Genomic DNA, 18,938 nt, shown 5'->3' with positions numbered 1-18,938 from the left:
AACTCTACAAGACTCAGGTTTCACCTCTAAAAAGGCAGGTCCCACAGTCCCGCCCAGAGGTTGTGCGAGGCCGTGACTGTGACAAAGGTCTATGCCAGCAGCATCTGGAGGCACGTGTGGCACTAGAGGAAACTCCGGAAGCCACAGGACTGATCCGGGCTGCAGCCTGGGGCTCTTCCTCGGTGCAGCTGTCGAGACCAGGACTAGGACAGGGCCCAGCCCGCACGGAGCTAGTGAGGGAGTGAATTGGCAGAACCCAGCCCCATGTCCGCAGTCCTGGTGCTGGAGCAACAGGAACGTGGGCAGGGAGGCGCCTTAGATGGAGCCAGGCAGCCCCAGGGAAGCAGCTTTGACCTTCAGGCTGCAGCAAAGGCCCCACAGTGCCCTGGGGTCCTCTTCCCACAGGCCAGACCCTGCAGAGCAACCGGTCAGTGCTGTGCCCAGAAGCTGACGCGGCAGCCAGGTTGCTGCTCCAGGCTGAGGTCTTCCTCCTGCCTGGCAGTCGGGTCCTTGGGCTCCCCTGCCCTGGACTGAGCCCAGAGCCCGGTAAACCTCCCAGGACGTCGTTATGACGGGGGTGGGGGACAGGCCGAGCTTCTGGCCCCAGCTCTGCCACGCTGTCCTGGGTGACTTCTGCAGTCATGTCCTGAGCCTTGGTTTGCCTCTGTAGAGGGTCCCAGTGTGGACACAGTGAGGTAACACCCGTGGACACCCTGGGAGGGGCAGTGGCACCCAATGACTCCACACCTGCTAAGCTTCCCGAACTTAGGAAAATTGGTCTCAACGTCCTTAGGCCTCAGGGAAGAGCAGGAAGTGGCAGGGGCATCCTCACAGGAGTCAGTCCTTCCTCTGGAGGCTGGCTGTGCCACATTCTTCACACACATCCTTTCCTGGCTCTTGTAAAAGCCCTGAAGTTGCTGCCATCATCCCTTCACTAAAGCCTGCCCGCCCTGTGACTGACCTCGGTGGCTGTCAGTATACACTGACGGGCCCTCTGCTTGGAGGGTCTCTTTCGGGAGCTCACCTCAGCCACAGGGAGACAGGAATCTGGCCAGTTACAGCAGAGGGAGCTCAGCCAAAGGCCGGAGTCCATTTGGTAGATGGGAGGGAGAAGCCAGAATGCCATCGCCCCTCAGGAGGCACTACCTCGGGATCACAGGGCCAGGGAGCAGCAGGCCTCTCCTGCCTCCTGGCGCAGCCACATCTCAAGATTGAAAAACCCAGGGCGCTGTCCTAGCTGGTTTGGCTCAGTGGATAGAGCATTGGCCTGCGGACTGAAGGGTCCCGGGTTCGATTCTGGTCAAGGGCACATGCCAGGGTTTCGGGCTGGGTACCCAGTAGGGGGTGTACAGGAGGCAATCAATGATTCTCTTTCCTCACTGATGTTTCTATCTCTCCCTCTCCCTCCCTCTCTGAAATCAATAATAAACAAAACCAGGGCAGTGGATTCTGAGTGGTGTGGCCACAGAGCTCAGTCCCTGCTCAGAGCCTTCACAGGGGCGGGACCTTTAAAACCACCTGGTCAACCAGAACATGGGCGGGGAGTGGAGAGAAGCTAGCCCACCTCGGCTCCAAGCAGTGGCTGCGCATAGTAGGACCAGACTGTGAGCTCAGCATGGAGGTGGGACGGTTTTGTCTCCTTCAGGGTCAGCACTTTCTGTAAAGGTTCAGGTAGTAAATTTTGGGGGACTGTGCTGGTTAACTTTGTGTGTCAACTTGGTTAGGTCATGTATTCCAATATTTGGTTAAACACCAGCCCAGATGATGCTGTGAAGGTACATTTCGGATGTGATGAACATTTAAACCAGCACAGCTGAAATAAAGCAGTTACCCTCCATAATGTGGGTAGGCCTCACACAATCAATTGAAGGCCTCAAGAGAGAAAGGACTGCGGCCGCCCATTTCTTTCTAGAACTTATTGAACTTGGTAAAATAAACCGACTGATTTTACCAGAAGAAACACCCAGGAGCCACGCTGGTGGGCCCAGGAGAAGCCCTAGCAGCAAAGGCCTCGCCCAGGGGAGGAGGAATCCTGCTTCCAGACGGCCTTTGGACTTGAACTGCAACTCAGCTCTCCCCTGGTCTCCAGCCTGTTGGTCTGCCCGCAGATTTCCGACTTGCCAACTCCCACAATCACAGAACAATTCTTAAAATAAATCTCTCTTTACATATGCAGATCTACAGCGTCCTCTTGGTTCTGTTTCTCTGGAGAACTCTAATATTGGGAACATTCAACAATGCTGCTGCAGTGAGAAAGCAGCCATAGACACCAAGTAAACAAATGATGTGGCTGTGCTCCAATAAAACTTTATTCATAAAAATAGGCAGCAGGCTGGATTAGGCTCAGGTATGCGCTGACCTCCTGTCTCCTGACAAATAAGCATAGTATCTGGCATGGAAAAGGCACGTTGAGTTATAAATGTCATTTTTTAAATTCTGTAGAACAGAAGTGAACAAATAAATGAATCACTGAGACTCGTAAGTACGCGTGTTGGCTATGACTAGCCAGCTTCAGTTTAGCAGCAGCGGCAACAGATGGGAACTTTTCCACGGTCCCTGACGTCCTTTGTCCTGACAAGGGTCTGACAAGAATATCTGGCTTGAAGATACATCACCTGGCATCTCAGGAACTATGCCCAAGAAAGGAAGGACAAGCTGTGGGGGAGACACTATGCCCTACTTCCTCGCCCGCCTACCTCAGCGTGACAGCTCAGCCATAGGTGCAGTCTCCCAGGGACAAGCTGGAGGCAGCAATACAGGAACTCGGGTTTATTTTACCAGAAGAAACGCCCAGAGCCACACTGCTGGGCCCAGGAGAGGCCCTGGCAGCAAAGGCCTAGAAAGCCACACGCAGCCGTCCCGGTGGGGAGGGTGGCGCCTGTGCGGGCTCCGGCCCGCGGCCTCACTGGGGAAGAGCCAGAGGAAGGCCAGGCCGCGCCCACAGAGGAGCTGCTCCACGCTGACCCCGAGGCCCCGGCACAGACCCCGTGTCACAAGTGCGGGTCCCGGGCGGCCGGGTCCCGGATGGCGGGCTGTGCGGAGAAAGCGGCTCACACGTACTCCCCACAGCCGGAGATGATCACCTTCTCCTTCGGCTTCCCGTCCTTGCTGCCCTGCGCCTTTGCGGGCGGAACAGAAGAGAAAAAGGGGAGGGAGGGTGAGGATTAAAGGGGCTCAGGGACACCCATCCCCCCCAATCCCAGGCTGAGCAGAGCCGCCTCCTCCTGGAGCAGCCGCCCCCCTCTCCCCCCCCAGGCCACAGGCCGCCACTCCGCTGTCCCATGGGCTGTGCACCGAGGGCCCGGGCGGCACCCACCTCGATCTGCCGCAAGACATCCAGGCCTTCCGTGACCTCCCCGAACACCACGTGCTTGCCGTCCAGCCAGTCCGTCTTGTCACACGTCAGGAAGAACTGGGAGCCGTTGGTGTTTGGGCCGGAGTTGGCCATGGAGAGCAGGCCTGGGGGGGAACGAGCAGTCAGTCCCTCCACCCGGCTCCCTCAGCCAGGCCCACGCGGGGACGGACAGACCATGCGATGTCTCTCCCCCTCAACTGACGGCAGTGACACGGTGAGCAGGTTCAATCACTTTAGCCGGATTCAACCTTCCATTCACTCAACAAGCACTTCCTATCTCCTTTGTAACCAGGCCCGTGCTCAGCCTGGGGACACGGTCCCAGCTCTGGGGGAGCTCAGCCCCGTGGGAAAGAGTCACGAAGAGAGAGCTGTGCCGACGGCCATGACAGAGCGAGGCCAGGCACACAGACACCTGCGCAGGGACGGACGCGGAGGCAGCCACATAGGGACCGTGTGTGTGACGTGCGCTGGTGCACTACATGGAAGGCTCTCTGGGGGAGGGGCCATCTGAGTGTGTCGAAGGCCCAGGTCGGTGGGCTGCGGGCGTGTGGCACGAGGCGCTGCGGCTGGGGCGTGGTGGTGAGAAAGCCGCTCTGCCCGCTGGGCCTCGGCACGGTGCCCTGTGGATGGACCATGCATGTCCCGCTCCACTCTCAGTGCAGAGCAGAGCAGGGTGTCGGACACCGAACAGGCCAGCCTGCGAGTGTTTTAAATATTCACGTCCTTACCGTGTGTTTCTGATGTGTCAGCTGCTTTCCAGACACGGTGGTGAAAAGAAAGCCCGCTCTAGCCAGGCGAACCCTTTCCCCTCTTCACTAGCAGGGTCTCCTCCTGCACCGACCCCTGGCCAGAACCACAGCGACACCCCATCCCGCACAGGCATCCCGCCAGGCCCGGGCCCCTCCGCACACCCACTCATCAGGTCCCACCTGGTCCCGTGTGCTTGAGGATGAAGTTCTCATCATCGAACTTCCTCCCGTAGATGGACTTGCCCCCGGTGCCGTTGTGGTTGGTGAAATCGCCGCCCTGGCACATGAACTGGGGGATGATGCGGTGGAAGCTGCTCCCCTTGAAGCCAAAGCCCTTCTCGTGGGTGCACAGGCAACGGAAATTCTCTGGGGTTGAGACAGGAAAAGGTGCTCAGGTTAAAACACAAGCAAACAAAACCTCCCTGTAACGAGACTCTGTCCACTCTGTTTTGTGATACTGACATCTTAAAGGACTACAGGGGATTCTAACCAGAGGGAGGAGTACATGCATTCTAGCTCCATTCCACACTAAACCGTTGGTAAAGTAATTTTTAAAAAGAAAAACCAAACAGGATCTTAGAAGAAAACAGAGGGGCAAATCTTTGTGACTTTGGATTTGGCAACTGTTTCTTAAATACGACACCAAAAGCATTGATAAAAGAAAAAAATATATGAATTAGAACTTCATCAAAATTAAAAACTTATATGCATCAAAGGACACTCTTAAGAGTGAAAAGGCCATTCATAAAATGGGAGAAAATATTTGCAAATCATATCTGATAAGGGTTTAATATTCAGTATATATAACAAATTCCTACAACTCAACAAAAGACTGGAATAGACATTTCTCCAAAGAAGATATACAAATAGCCAACAAAGCACATGAAAAGATGCTCAACATTAGTCATTAGGGAAATGTAGATCAAAACCATATGAGATGGCCTGGCCGGCATGGCTCAGTGGTTGAACGCTGGCCTATGAACCAGGAGGTCATGGTTCGATTCCCAGTCAGGGCACATGCCCAGGTTGCAGGCTCAATCCCCAGGAGGGGGTGTGCAGGAGGCAGCCCATCAATGATTCTCTCTCATCATTGATATTTCTATCTCTCTCTCCCTTTCCACTCCTCTCTGAAATCAATAAAAGTATAAATATTTTAAAAACCATAATGAGCCCTAGGCAGTTTGCTTCAGTGGATAGAGTCGGCCTATGGACAGAAAGGTCCTGGGTTCAATTTCGGTCAAGGGCACATACCTCAGCTGCAGGCTCCGCCCTGGCCCAGGCCCTGGTCAGGGCGCGTGCAGGAGGCAACCAATCAATGTGTTTGTCTCACATCGATGTTTCTCTCTTTCCCTAGTTCTTCCACTCTCTCTAAAATCAATGGAAAAATATCCTCAGGTGAGGATTAAAAACATAAACAAAACCATAATGAGACCCCACTTTACATCTACTAGGATGGCTGTGATAAACAAAAATAGCAAATGCTGGCGAGGATATGGGGGAATTGGAATCCTTATACACTGCTGGTGAAATGTAAATGGTGCAGCTGCTACGGAAGACAGCCTGAAGTTCCTCAAAAAGTTAAACATAAAATTCCCTTATGACCCAGCATTTCTACTCTTAGGTGTATACCCAAGAGAACTGAAAACAAGGATTTAAACACGTATGTTGTTATGGATGTTCATAGCAGCATTATTCTCAATAGCCAGAAAGTGAAAGCAATGATCAAGTGTCCAACAAAAAATGAATGGATAAACAGAATGTGGTCTATCCACACGAGGGAATATTGTTTGGTCATAAAAATGAAGTACTGATCTGTGCTATGACCCAGATGACATTTGGAAATGTTATGCTCAGTGGAATAAGCCAGACATAAAGGACAACTATTATATGATTCTATTTATTTATTTATTTATTTATTATTATTTTTTAAAATATATTTTATTGATTTTTACAGAGAGGAAAAGAGAGGGATAGAGAGTTAGAAACATTGATGAAAGAGAAACATCAATCAGCCGCCTCCTGCACACCCCCTACTGGGGATGTGCCCGCAACCAAGGTACATGCCCTTGACTGGAATCGAACCTGGGACCCTTCAGTCCGCAGGCCGACACTCTATCCACTGAGCCAAACCGGTTAGGGCATATGATTCTATTTATATAAAATATCTCAGGTAGGCAAATGCAGAAAGACAGAAAGTAGATCAGAGGTTTCCAGGAGCTGGGGGAAAAGTGCATGGAGAGTTATTGTCTAGTGAGTACAGAGCTGCTGTTTGGGGTAATAAAAAAATTGAAAATAAATACTAGTGATGGTTGTATACACTGTGAATACAAGTAATGACACTGAATTATACACTTAAAAATGGATAAAGTGAAGGAAAAAAAGGAGACAACAGCAACAAAAACTTTTGAAAACTTAAAAACAAATAGAAGAGTCATAACTGATATAACAGACCTAAGAAAATTGAATTTTAAGCTGGTCAAGCCAAGAAGCAACTCAGTTTATGTTGCACAAACACCAAAAGCTCAGATAAGAGGGCAAAAGTAGCTATAAAAGCAGTAAGTCTTGTTGAAAGCCTGTTTAAATAGCCCAGACATGGAAACAACCTAAGTATCTTTTGATAGATGACTAGATAAAGATGTGGCCATAAAAAGTGATGAAATATTACCATTTGTGACAACATGGATAGATCTTGAAAGTATCATGCTAAGTGAAGTAAGTTAGACAGAAAAGGCAAGAACCATAAGATTTTACTCATATGTGGGATATAAAAAAGGAACAAACATAAAAACAAAACAAACAAACTCACAGACACAGATAACAGTATAAGGTTACCAGAGGGTAAGAGGGTCGGGTGAGTATGAACAGCATAAAGGGGGGCATATAAATGGTGATGGAAGGAGACTTGACTTGGGGTGAGCACACAACGCAATCTACAGATGTATTATAGAACTGTAAACCCGAAACTTATTACCTGCATGACATAATCACAGGGTGCTATAAAAAAAGAACATTTAGAAATGTTACAGAGAGAAATGAGAGAAACCAGAGGGGACAAAAGCAAAGAAAATTCAAGGAAATATTCCCAAACCAAAGGATAAAACAGACTGTCCTGACTGATAAGTGTGGGATGCAGAACAATTCTCCCCAAGGATGTCCGTGCCCCAGTCGCTGGAACCGGAGGTACGCTAGGGCAGAGGCACTCTGCAGATGGGACTACGGTTATGGACCTTGAGATGGGGACAGTGATGGGCCTAATAAATTATGAGCCTATAACTGAAGCTTTCCCAGCTGAAGTCACGAAGAAAGAGAGAAACACCCAAAGCTCACCGTGAGACCGACCGATCCACCACCGCTGGCTCTGAAGGTGGAGGAAGGGGCCGCCAGCCTCTAGAAGCCGGAGACAGCCCCAGCGGACGGCCAGCTGGGAAGCGGGCACCTCCGTCCTACAGATGCAGGACACTAAATCCTGCCAACAACCTGATGTCCCTGGAAACAGCTCCTCCCCTAGAGATTCCAGTAAGGAAGGCAGCAACCCGGCTGCCACCTTTGGTTTAGCCCAGTGAGACCCACGTCGGACTTCTGTACGCCAGTACTTCGGTGTTCTTGTAAGCTGCTAAGTCTGTGCTGAGTTGTTGCAGCAGCAAAAGAAAACTAATACAGTAGGACCCACCAAAAAGTCAGCATGACGGATAAAAGGAAATAAATCCGAAAGCACATTGTTTCTGAAAACAGGATAAACAGACCCTCCAAGGCGCTAGACCAGCATTATCTAACAGTTATTCAGCACTTGGCTAGTGTAATTTAATTTAAATGGTCACATGTGGCTAGCGGCCTCCATATTGAACAGCACAGCTCTAGATAGAAAAAAGAAAAAAAGAGGTTTTGTACAAAGGACCAAGCATCAGAATGGCATTAGCCCTCTCTAGAATCCTACACCCTACCTATCAATCAAGTGGGAAGGCACATTTTTTCAGACATCAGTCTCCAAGAAGTTACCTCCCAAGTACTTTTCTGCAGAAGCTACAAAAGTATGTCCTCTACTGAGACGAGGGAGTAACCAAAAAAGAAGACAACAGAGGTGGCAACATAAGAGATGAAACAGGAGATCCCACAACAATTGCTGTGAGAAGGCCTGGAGAGCAGCCGGTCCAGGCTAGAGCAGCCACAGGGCTCAAGGTGGAGCTACTACGAGAAAGCGAAATTGACAGAATATCTGATGTGTCTGAACATGAGAGATTTATAAAGGCAGGAGAATCTGGGACACAATCAGGAAGAAATGCATAGAAGACTAAGCAAATGAGAAAGCAAGACAATTCTGAATTGCGGGAAAACCAAAAGGTTATGTATAAAAGAAGTTATACGGCTTGATGCTTACTTACATAGTTAAAATAACCCAAGACCTAACCAAAATTATGGTAACTATATAAAGACAAAGAGGAAAGATGATTTTATTTTATTTAAAAATATATATATTTTATTGATTTTTTACAGAGAGGAAGGGAGAGGGAGAGTTAGAAACATTGATGAGAGAGAAACATCAATCAGCTGCCTCCTGCACACCCCCTACTGAGGATGTGCCCTCAACCAAGGTACATGCCCTTGACCTGAATCGAACCTGGGACCCTTGAGTTTGCAGGCCGACGCTCTATCCACTGAGCCAAACCGGTTAGGACTTATTTTCATTTTTAAATGTTTTTATTGCTTTTAGAGAGAGAGGAAAGGAGGAGAGAGAGAAAAAACACACACATGGATGTGAGAGAGAAACATCAATAGGTTGCCTCCCATATGTGTCCTGACTGGGCTTCGAACCCATCACCTTTTGGTGTATGGGACGATGCTCCAACCAACTGAGCAATCTGGCCAGGGCTATGTTTACTAATAAATATTTTTTTAAAAGTATTAAATAATAGTAAACCAGCACTCATAAAGCTTTAAAACGTTTGCTCACACTATCTGTTACTAGATTTCCGGATCCACTACTCAGGTCAGAAACAATGTCAAGGGCACCAGAACTGAGGCCCTGGAGAACCGACTGGAGCCTGCTCACCTGCCGTCATGGGAACGACGTCTGAGCGCAGGAGTATCTGGATGCGGCCGGCTGGCTTGTTCCCAATCTTGATGTCCATGTACACCTGAGGGTTTGACCGGGCCTTTTTGGCAGTGCGCTCTCCCTGGGTGAAGAAGAAATCACTAGGTTAGAGAGAACTCCCTGAGCAGGGCAGCGAGTAGTCTTCTGCATATACACCCAGAACCCAAATGCAGGGAGCAGGCTGGAGTGAGGTGCCGACAGGGGCGGCCTGGGCCCCGCGGGGGCTGCAGGAGGCAGAGGCCATGGCCAGCATGGAGTTGGACATCAGTGACAGCAGACCTCAGCGTTGTCTAACTCCAGCCCACAGGCACGTTATCTCATCACATTGGGCCTCAGACACAGGCTTACTCCACCCTCCCTGCAGTCACGGAACAACACTGTTCTGGCCCAACACAACTCTCAACACCTTCAAACACCAGCTCAAGCCCACTCACCTTACTCCAGTTAAACGGACCCTTTTATGTAGCACCATCCCCTCCTTCTATGCTTAGTTATGTGCATCCAAAGGCTGGCTACCGTGGAAGCAAGGAGGGCAGCCCTCTGGCTTGGGCCTAAGTGCTCAGAGACAATGGAAGAGGTGGAGGGGGCCTTGCCTTATCCCCAAGTAGACAAAGCTAAGCAGAGGACAAGGAGACATTTAATACAGCCATCATATTTGTTCCAAAGAGAAAAGTCAAAGATTCATAACATGTCCGTGGTTCAGTTTAACAAATGTACTGAAGATACTATTTCTATCATTTGCTGCTAACAACAGCAGTAGCAGCAAATACTCACATAGCACTTGCCATGCACAGAATACTATTCTAAACGTCTTACGTATATTAGCTCATTTAATCCTCAGAACCACCCTAGGTCAGGACCACTACTATCCCCATTTTATAGATGGGGAAACCGAGGCACATTGAAGTTCAGTCACTTGCCCAAGATCACAGAGGTGGTAAGCAGTAAAGCTGGAATTCAAACCTAAACACACAACACACCCAGTCCTTGCTCTTAATCACATCACCCCATCTGATATTTTTATTAATTAACAAGATGCATAATACAAGGCCCCTATCCTCACAGAGTTTGCTGCTTAGAAAGAGAAAGGCAACAAGCACTTGAGTAGCCTGTACAAAAGCAGAGACACAGAGGGAAATACAAAGCCTGGTTTTACCAAGTGGGGGCTGCAATGTGGAGAGGGGAGGGGGCAGGGTCAAGAACTTAGAGAGTCCCTCTTGACCTTTATCTCGAGGGACAGGTGATGGGGAGTCAGAAAAGTTATCAGTAGGAGAGTCACATGATTGGCCTTGTGCTTTAAAAAGATCAGTCTAGCCGTCTTTAGGAAAGACTGGAGGAGAGCAAGATTCTAGGCAGAAGACTAGTTAGGGAGCTAGTTTCCAGCAATTTGAAGCTGCCTGTGAGCTTTGCAGCACAACGTCTAAAGCTCAACACTAGAAATAGACCGTGGAGGCAGTAGCACAGGAGAGGCTGTGAAAATCAGACTGGCTGCCACTATTTTGATCGAAGGAAGAGAGCGAGGCCATGAGCCAAGAGAGAAGCAGCATTCACGAGGGAGGGAAAGGCCTGAGAAGCAATGCTCAGAGAGAGAGGTATGCTGAGAACCAGGAGCAAGGGCCTAGGCGGGTCTCCGAGGGAGCGAGAGCCTCAGACCTGTGTAGAGGCTGCAGGGATGGTACCACGACCCCGTCCGCACTCTCCTGTCGGGACAGGACCAGGAATACCGTGGGCCTTTGGAGGAGGAGGGAGGACCAGGAGGAGCACTCACTACTCTTCCTCACGGGGGGGGGGGGGGGGCCTCCTCCTCCTCAGCTGCCAATCACAAATCAGTACCTAAGCTGAGCTAAGAAGCGGACAAGTTCATTGCCCAGAGCACAAGGACGAGAGGCTTAAAGCCTCTCTCGTAGTTCCCTCATAGCGCCCTCACCAAAGCACTAGAGGTCCCTTTCACCCTCTCTACTTGTGTATACATATTTTCAAGTTCCCATAAAACTTTGAGAAGTCTCCTGTGGAAGCGCCAGCCTCTCCTCCAGAAGAGAGCCTCCCTCTCACCTCCTGAGCTTCCGCTTTGGGGGGCTCCGACCCCTCTTCCTCTTTATTCTCTTCCAGAGTCTTCCCAGAGAACCTCTTCAACCAGTCGTCATCTGACCAAACTGAAGGGAAAGAAGCAAACAAATGTCGAGAGACTCAAGCTTGTCCTAGCCGGTTTGGCTCAGTGGATAGAGCGTCAGCTCACAGACCGAAGGGTCCCAGGTTTGATTCCGGTCAAGGGCTTGATTCCCGGCCCTGATTGGGGCACATGCAGGAGGCAACCGACCAATGTGCCTCTCTCACATTGATGTTTCTCTCTCTTTCTCCCCCTCCCTTCCACTCTAAAGCCAATGGGAAATGTCTTCGGGAGAAGTTAACAACAACAACAGAGATCCCAGCGATGAGCCCACTGCTAAGTAGCTCTTTGGTCAGCAAAGTGGGACATACTCTGTGGCCCTCTCAGCCACAGATTCCGCCTGGGGAACTCCCAAGGTAAGGCCAGTTCCCACCGGGAGTGTCAGCCCTGAGGTCCAGCGCTCAGCAGGGCTAAGGGACAAAGCCACGTCAAAGGGAAAAGTGTAGTCTTGCCAGTTCTGCCCTTGGTGGAACTCCCCAGGAACGAGAAAACTGGGAAAGGTAAGGGAGCAGGCAGGGTTTCTCCATAAAGGAAACAATTGCCCTGAGAAGCTCAAACTCTTCTTATTCCCCACAAAGGTGGCGCGTGCCCTTCGTCTACTCCTGTTCACCAGGAGTGGCACTCAGCACCCACTTCCAGGTAATAGGGACAGAAATGCAACTAAGGCCACACTGGAGACATGATGGGGAGCCTGTGGTGGCCCCACTCACCTGGTCTGGAAGAGCCTTCCTTAATCCTCATTGGTTTGGCCAAATTGACTCGAATTGTCCGTCCAAAGAGCTCAGATTCATTCTGAAAAGATGGAAAATTCAGCTGCTTAAACTCTGTTAGGGTGACAGAGAGTCAGACAGGTTTTCCATGTACTTCAGATACCAGAGGCGTGCTCCAATTTGTTCTCCCTGAATCCCTGAGCTCCTAACAGCAAGCTCTGCACCCACCACAAAGCAGCCCTTGGGGTGCAGGGAGACGTCTCCCTGGAGCCGTCACACACCTCCTTCCTTTCAACGCCAGCAAAGAACTGTGCTACCAATAGTACCTCCGGGTTCAGAGTTATGAGGGTAAATGCGGTTCCCAAGTACCCGAGTTCACCTTCAAAAGTCAAGATCAGCTTTGAAATGGTGAGAAATGATCGCTCTCTGGTAATTGAGGAATATGTTCGGCGAACAGAGACCAGGAATAGAGGAGAATCTTACATCCAAAGATAACTGGTCCCAGGAAAGGACACTTAACATGAATCCATTTAAAGCAGTGAAGAAAAATTTATCATAAAAAGTAAAGAAAAAAAGGTTTGACTCGGACTTTCCTGTGATGAAACTAAAAATGAAAATAAATTTCTTATAGTTCAAATTCAGGTTTAACTATGCACGGATTTGCAGGACACATATGCAGCGGGTGCTGATTAATTTGCAGTATATTTTCCAACAAAATTCTAAACCACAGGATGATAGGACACCTTCGCACTGTGTATCTGACATTAAAAGCACAGGGATCTCAAAGAGGGCACAAAAACTCCAGAACTTCATCATTTTCCCCAAGGACCTCTCCAGGACATTCAAATCATTTGCATCAGTAGCACACCCTGTCATTATCCTTATTGAATTTCTCTGATCATCGTTAACTGGTCTAACACTTCATGGAATCCTGCCTCTTTTGCAAAATATGCAACTTCACTGTGCAATCAGATTGCATAGTGTTTGCAATTTATTCCCTGGACATGGGGTAGTCAGTGAAAGATTGGCCAATAAGGATGATTAGTATTTATAGTATTGTTAATGGGGACAGATATTTGAGTGAGGATTAACCTTATAAGTGATTAATTCACAGTGAATATATTTCATATGATGACCGTTTTTACTTTCCCATGCAACCTTGTAACTTTGGAGGTTCAGCAAACCAATATATGAACAAGGAGCCCGCTGTGCCACCAAAGCCAACTTCAGTAAGAATGAAGATTCCGGGCTATACCATGTTGTCGATGGCTGCTGCAGCATCCTGCCAAGAAAAGACAAAGTACAAGTTTAGCTTCTTGTGGTGTCTAAACATACGCTCAGTAGCCAAAATAACCCCCACAAAAAATCACAGCAGGAAAAAGTCACCCCTATAGTTCCTGCCTAGGTTGCATGTGTGTCTGACAGAGCGCTTCCTGGCTGGCTTCAGGGCTGGTGGGCGGCCTTTTGCCATCTAGTGGAAGGCATAGGAAATAACCACCAGTGCTGCCAGGCGAGGAGGCTCAATGAGCGGGGCTGCAGGAGCTCTGCAGAGCAAGACGGGGGACCTGGCTGGTCTGCAGCGTTAACCACAGTCTACGATTTGAAGTGTTTCTTCAGACAGCACTTCCTGTCCTCTGGAGGCATCAGCATGAGGCCCAGAAACCCAACCAAATGGAGCACAGGTCCCTTTGTAATCAGCAATAACACTAACACGTGCCCAAGATGAAACACAGGTTAACGGAATTTTCTCACCTCTGCCAACTCAAATTCAACGAAAGCAAATCCTCGGTGCTTTTCTGAAAAAAAGGGAAAACAAAAACAAGTAATTACCCTGAAGGGCAAGAGGAAGATGATCACAAGGAAAGTGAAGCCAGTTACAAGCCATATCCAGACATTAGAAATTCTACCCAATCCCTATTTCAGAAGAAGAAATCTCATTCTTTAATTTTTTCCTAGTTTAAACATTTCAAGCTATGTTACAAGTTGTTTTTTAGTGAACATAGCTCAATAATGAACTATACTTTTAATCTTTCAAGTAAAGTATTCCAATTTTTCTACCAAAGACAAATTAAAACCTTAACCTTTGCATGCAAGGCAACTAGAAAAATGAAGCCATTTAAACTATTCATTCCAAATATACATTTTTAAAAATATATATTTTATTGATTTTTACAGAGAGGAAGAAAGAGGAACAGAGTCAGAAACATCGATAAGAGAGAAACATAGATCAGCCGCCTCCTGCACACCTCCCACTGGGATGTGCCCACAACCAAGGTACATGCCCTCGACCAGAATCGAACCTGGGACCTTTCAGTCCACAGGCCGACGCCCTATCCACTGAGCCAAACCAGTTAGGGCCAAATATACATTTTGAGCATCAACTGTACATAAAGCATGAACCTGGATAAGGATACTAATTCTTTATCCTCAGGAAAATGCTGATCTATCTAGAAAGGCCAAGCATAGCAGGGTTAATTTAACTGACCAACTAACTTTAGAGAATCAATAAAGCCTTATTGTTTTTTACAGATAAAGATCCCATGCCCAGAAGATTTAAAGACCTTGCTTAACAACCATGCAGGGTCGATGATAGAGCTGGGCCTAAAACTCCAATCTTAAAAATGACAACAAAGGTAAAATAGAAAAGTGAACTGTAACTGTGATACCTATTAAAGGAAAACTTACCCAGGTGCACAGAGGCCAAGCCCCCATTGTTAGGGCAGGCTTTCCTGCTGCCCTGTTTATAGCACAGCTGCCAAGATGGGAGCAGCTGTGGCGGGGTCCCCAGTAGGTAGTTTGAAACAACATTCAGGTCCACTTAGAGCCCCAAATCTAACTTCCTACTCAAAATCTATCCTCCTACTGGGCTACTGAAAATAGTTTTATCTCAAATCCCATAGATGGGACTCTGCAGAGTTAGGTTACCATTCACAACCACAGCCTCAGAACATTCCTTCTGCATCAAGATCACTGTCATGCTACCCTACTGAGGCACCCTCCAGAACTTTCCTACATACCAACCATATCGTATACTGTGATAGGACTTACAAAAATGTTTAAGTTATTTTCTCAGTAGGATTCTGACCGTCAGAGACACTAAAAGGACTCACCTGTTTCATAATCCAGAGGAATCTGAATATCTGTGATATCTCCAAAAGGAATAAAAGCAGCGTGAAGAACTTTGTCGTCTACCTCCTCTGCAAGTCCACCTGCAAAGAAGCCAAGGGCCTTCTGAGCCACTGAACTTTATTCTCTCGAGAAGTCCCTGCAGCCCAGTTAGCATCCTATAGCTAAGGGGAGAGGTCCTTCCATCCAGTCCTTTGGGTACATAAGTACTCCTCTCAACTGCTCCTTCACCCACACTTACAAATTACACTGCTCTCTTCACCCTTCTTGCAGACCCTCATCGAGTCCCAGAATTATTGCAATAGCTTAATTGATTTTCCTCTCCTCCACAGAGTCAACTGGACGGATCCTGGGAATGTGCAGATTTTAACCCATCACTTCCCTGCTTAAACTCCTTCAAAGGTTTCCTACTGTCCTCAGGATAAAGTACAAACTCTTCTGCAGGCTTTTCATAACTGGAGCCCTCCCCACCTCTTCAGCTGTCCCCCCTCTGCTTCCCCAATTCTCTGGGTTCCCTAAAAAGACCCACTTGCTCATAAAGTGTAAGGCTATTTCACACTTTTGGGCTTTTGCTCTTGCTGCTCCCTTTCAGTAAATACCCTTGCCCCTATTTTGACTACCTGGCTAAAACCGGATCATCAGCTCCAGCATCACAGCATCTTGAAAGTTTGCTCTCACCTCTCCAGACGGAGGGATCCTTTCTCCCCGCACCCAGACCCATGTCATCGATGTCCGTCCCCACCAAACTGTGCTACTGAAGTGATTCTCACTTCTACCTGGCTAGTCTGAGGACCCTTCCTTTGGGGCCTGGGTTGAGGCCCCGTTGCAAGCGAAAGTTGGTAAAATAAATGGGCGCAAGGGTCTGGAAGCCCATAATATTCCTCTACCAATCCTCCGGATCCAGGAGGTAAAGGGGTACCTGTGAGAGGTTAGCGGGCTTGGAAGGGAACCAGAAAGACCTTTATGTCTCGGGCTAACCCCTGAAGCAAAACAGAACCGCCACAGATCCCTCCTAGACAGCTCCTCGCCGCCCTCCGCGTCTGGTCCCGCGCCCAGACCCTGCCTGGTGCCCGCGCCTGCTCACCCACGTACAGCACACGCTTGGTAGTGGCCATCTTGCTCCCGCGCTCTTCCCCCGGAAGCCGGCGCCCGGCCCGCCCCCTTCCCAGGCCCCGCCCCCGCTTGGCCCCGCCCCGCGTCTCGGCGCTCGCAGGCCCCGCCCACTGCGGGGCGCCCGTGCTGCCTCGGGCTCCTGGGGAAGGTCTGGCGCCCTGGCAGGTGCACCCGGGTGGGAGAGCTGCGTGGTCCGGGCCGCCGGGTGCTCAGTGCTGCTGGAAACAATCCTGGGCCCAATCCGTCCGGGTCCGCAAATAATAAACTGAGAAGGCGAACCCATCATTTTGTAAAACTACTGTTTGAAATTCTCTGCTATTTTTTTAGACAGCCTCTTATTCTAAAAAAAATAACTTTGCTTTCTAGCCCGCTTTAGCCTGCTTGGATAATGAGGAAGATAAACTTAGCTGCCTGACCTTGTAGGCCAGAGACTAGATAGGCCCATACTCTCAATGCCATGCCAGGTGTATTTTTTAATTGGATAGAACTGTGTTGTTTTCAAGGCCAGCAGCGAGATGACCACTAAGCACACATAGGGCTGGCTCTTTAATGAAAAGGGAAGTTCTGCTTGTAGCTTTGCTTAGAATTTGAATTCATTTTCTCTGAGCCCACCGCGGTGAATAAAGTGTGACTCCAAACTCTCGGAGCATTGCTTGATTTATTCCGGTTTCCTGTAACGAAACTACTACAAATAAACTATGGTCCGCGGGCCAACCCTGGACAACCTGCAAGCTAGGGCTGGTTTTTACATTTTCAAACACTTGAGAAAAACATTAAAACAAGAATGGCCCGTGACACATGAAAATGTATGAAATTCAATTTTCAGTGTCCACAAGTAAGGCTTATGGGCACACAGTCGTGCTCATTCCTGAAAGTGTTGTCTGTGGCTGCTTTCACACTACAAGGGCAAGAGACCTATGGCCCACACTTGGCTCTTTAGGAGAAAAGTGTGTGGACTCTTGGTGTAAACTAGCTAATACAGGCAGTCCTCGGGTTACGTCACGGATGTTGTTCCGTGGTTATGTCGCCATCTCCCATTTACAGTATTTATTTTTTTTAAAAAGTTCCGTCATTTCGACGTATGTACATATGTGCTTTATGTTTTTTATTATTTACTTACCACAAGTAAAGGTCAGGAATTGTTATCTTTCTTTTAAATTTTTTTTACTGTTTCACTGCATTACTGCTGTGTATGTGCTCCATGTGAGTGACGTAGGTGCTTATGTAGGTGGGTTCCCACTTGCGGCGAAAATCGCGTTAGGTGGCGCCGTAGGAACGGATCTCCGACGGAACCCGAGGACCTACTGTACATAAGTCACAGATAGACATACGTGGTAGAAAATGATGGGGCCACCTGTTTTAGACAGAGCAGTGGGTTATGACTTCCCTGAAGTCCCATTTAAGCTGAAACCTGGAGGAAGGGGAGCCTGAGAGAGGAGGAAGCAGGGGAAAGGATTTCAGGGAGAGGAGACAGCGTCTGCACACTCAGGATCGAAAGGCCAGAACGTGGGGCACATGGCATCTGGCAGGGAAGGTGGGCAGGAGCCACACCATGCAGGGCCCTGTAAGCCATGCAGAGGATTTGGGAGCCTGAAGAAGCTACCAAAGGTTGTAACTGGGGGAGTTCATGGTCACATTTATGTTCTAAAATGTGCTCTCTGGAGTGAGTCAATAAAGAATTATTTAAACATAAATAAATAAATAATAAAATGTGCTCTCTCTGACCACTGCCCAGCTGGAGAGGGCTGAGCTGTGGAGATCAGGAGGTTGATGCCGTAGACTAAGGAAGAGTTGATGGTGGCTGTCTCCCTCCAGTCCTAACCTGATCGAAGTGAGGACAGTTCAACCCTTCAATACCTGAATGCTACCATTCAGAATGCCAGGGGCGGGGAAGGAGCGGCAACAGTCTCTGAGCAAATTCAGTCCTCTGAGAGAGGAGTGGTGGGACTATAAAGCAACCATATAAATCCTCATATGTATATATTCAGGTATATAATAAAATGCAATATGATCAGAAGGAGGAGGTGAAATGAACACCTGCTCTGTGTCAGGACTAGTGCTGGACAACTACTCACAGACGTGTAGTCCTCACGAACTTTTTCAGGGACAGATTATCATCCCATTTGACCCACCACGCCCAGTGAGCTCAAGTAGTTTGCTCACATTAGCAAATAATGACTGAGTATTGAGTTTATTTATTGAATATACAAAACTGCAATAGCTGACTTCAGTGGCACAGCTCTTTTCTAAAGACTGCATTATCCCTTTCAGAGGGATTCCCCAAAGTGACTGGTCCAAAGGGGATGCATAGCAAAACAGTTATCATTATTATAACCATCCTACCTCTCTCATAAAATGTTCTAGAAACCCTCGATGTTCCTAGACGTCAATGTCTAGATGATTCTTTGAGGTCAGTGATGATCTCAAGCCTAAAAGCAGGTTCCTGAGGCTACAGAAAAGATTTTTAAAAATCCATTAAGTTTTGGAAATTCCATCTTTAGAGACTGTTAGGTAGGTGATAGGAGTGGGGGAGTGGGACACATGGGCTTCTGACGGGAGCAGTTAGACATCATGATCACACTTCGTACAATTTGTATCTATTTTTAAAAACCCCCTTCTCTCCTGCTAG

General features: G+C 48.4%; 1 protein-coding gene across 4 annotated transcripts; it reads right to left on the bottom strand.

The window, feature by feature from the left end:
* Positions 1-2,293: 2,293 nt before the first annotated feature.
* PPIE (peptidylprolyl isomerase E) lies at positions 2,294-16,329 on the bottom strand. Of its 4 annotated transcripts, none has more exons than XM_008151176.3 (10): positions 16,281-16,329; positions 15,181-15,279; positions 13,823-13,866; positions 13,326-13,352; positions 12,071-12,152; positions 11,246-11,346; positions 9,152-9,275; positions 4,285-4,470; positions 3,317-3,459; positions 2,294-3,119 (listed from the first exon to the last, which is right to left on the bottom strand). In XM_008151176.3, exons 1-10 carry the CDS (start codon positions 16,309-16,311, stop codon positions 3,051-3,053), a joined length of 906 nt encoding a protein of 301 aa, XP_008149398.1. In that variant the 5' UTR covers positions 16,312-16,329; the 3' UTR covers positions 2,294-3,050. The 4 variants fall into 4 exon arrangements, with proteins under 4 accessions (XP_008149398.1, XP_054576595.1, XP_054576596.1 ...); XM_054720620.1 differs by having other exon boundaries at positions 2,294-3,113; XM_054720621.1 differs by lacking the exon at positions 16,281-16,329 and adding an exon at positions 16,116-16,270 and having other exon boundaries at positions 13,229-13,352.
* Between the last annotated feature and the right edge of the window lie 2,609 nt (positions 16,330-18,938).

Source organism: Eptesicus fuscus, chromosome 9 (genome assembly GCF_027574615.1).
Source record: "Eptesicus fuscus isolate TK198812 chromosome 9, DD_ASM_mEF_20220401, whole genome shotgun sequence".
Taxonomy (NCBI): domain Eukaryota; kingdom Metazoa; phylum Chordata; class Mammalia; order Chiroptera; family Vespertilionidae; genus Eptesicus; species Eptesicus fuscus.
Note: the sequence above shows the minus strand (reverse complement) of the source record. Positions and strands in the feature narration are given on the sequence as shown.

Bases quoted from the DNA above. Each gene is read 5' to 3' on its own strand.
- PPIE (XM_008151176.3), bottom strand. From the start codon at position 16,311: ATGGCCACTACCAAGCGTGTGCTGTACGTGG. The intron at 13,353-13,822 runs GTGAGAAAATTC...TTTTCTTGGCAG, and splicing joins TTGAATTTGAGTTGGCAGAG to GATGCTGCAGCAGCCATCGA. The intron at 9,276-11,245 runs GTGAGAGGGAGG...TTCTTCACCCAG, and splicing joins CCAAAGCGGAAGCTCAGGAG to GGAGAGCGCACTGCCAAAAA.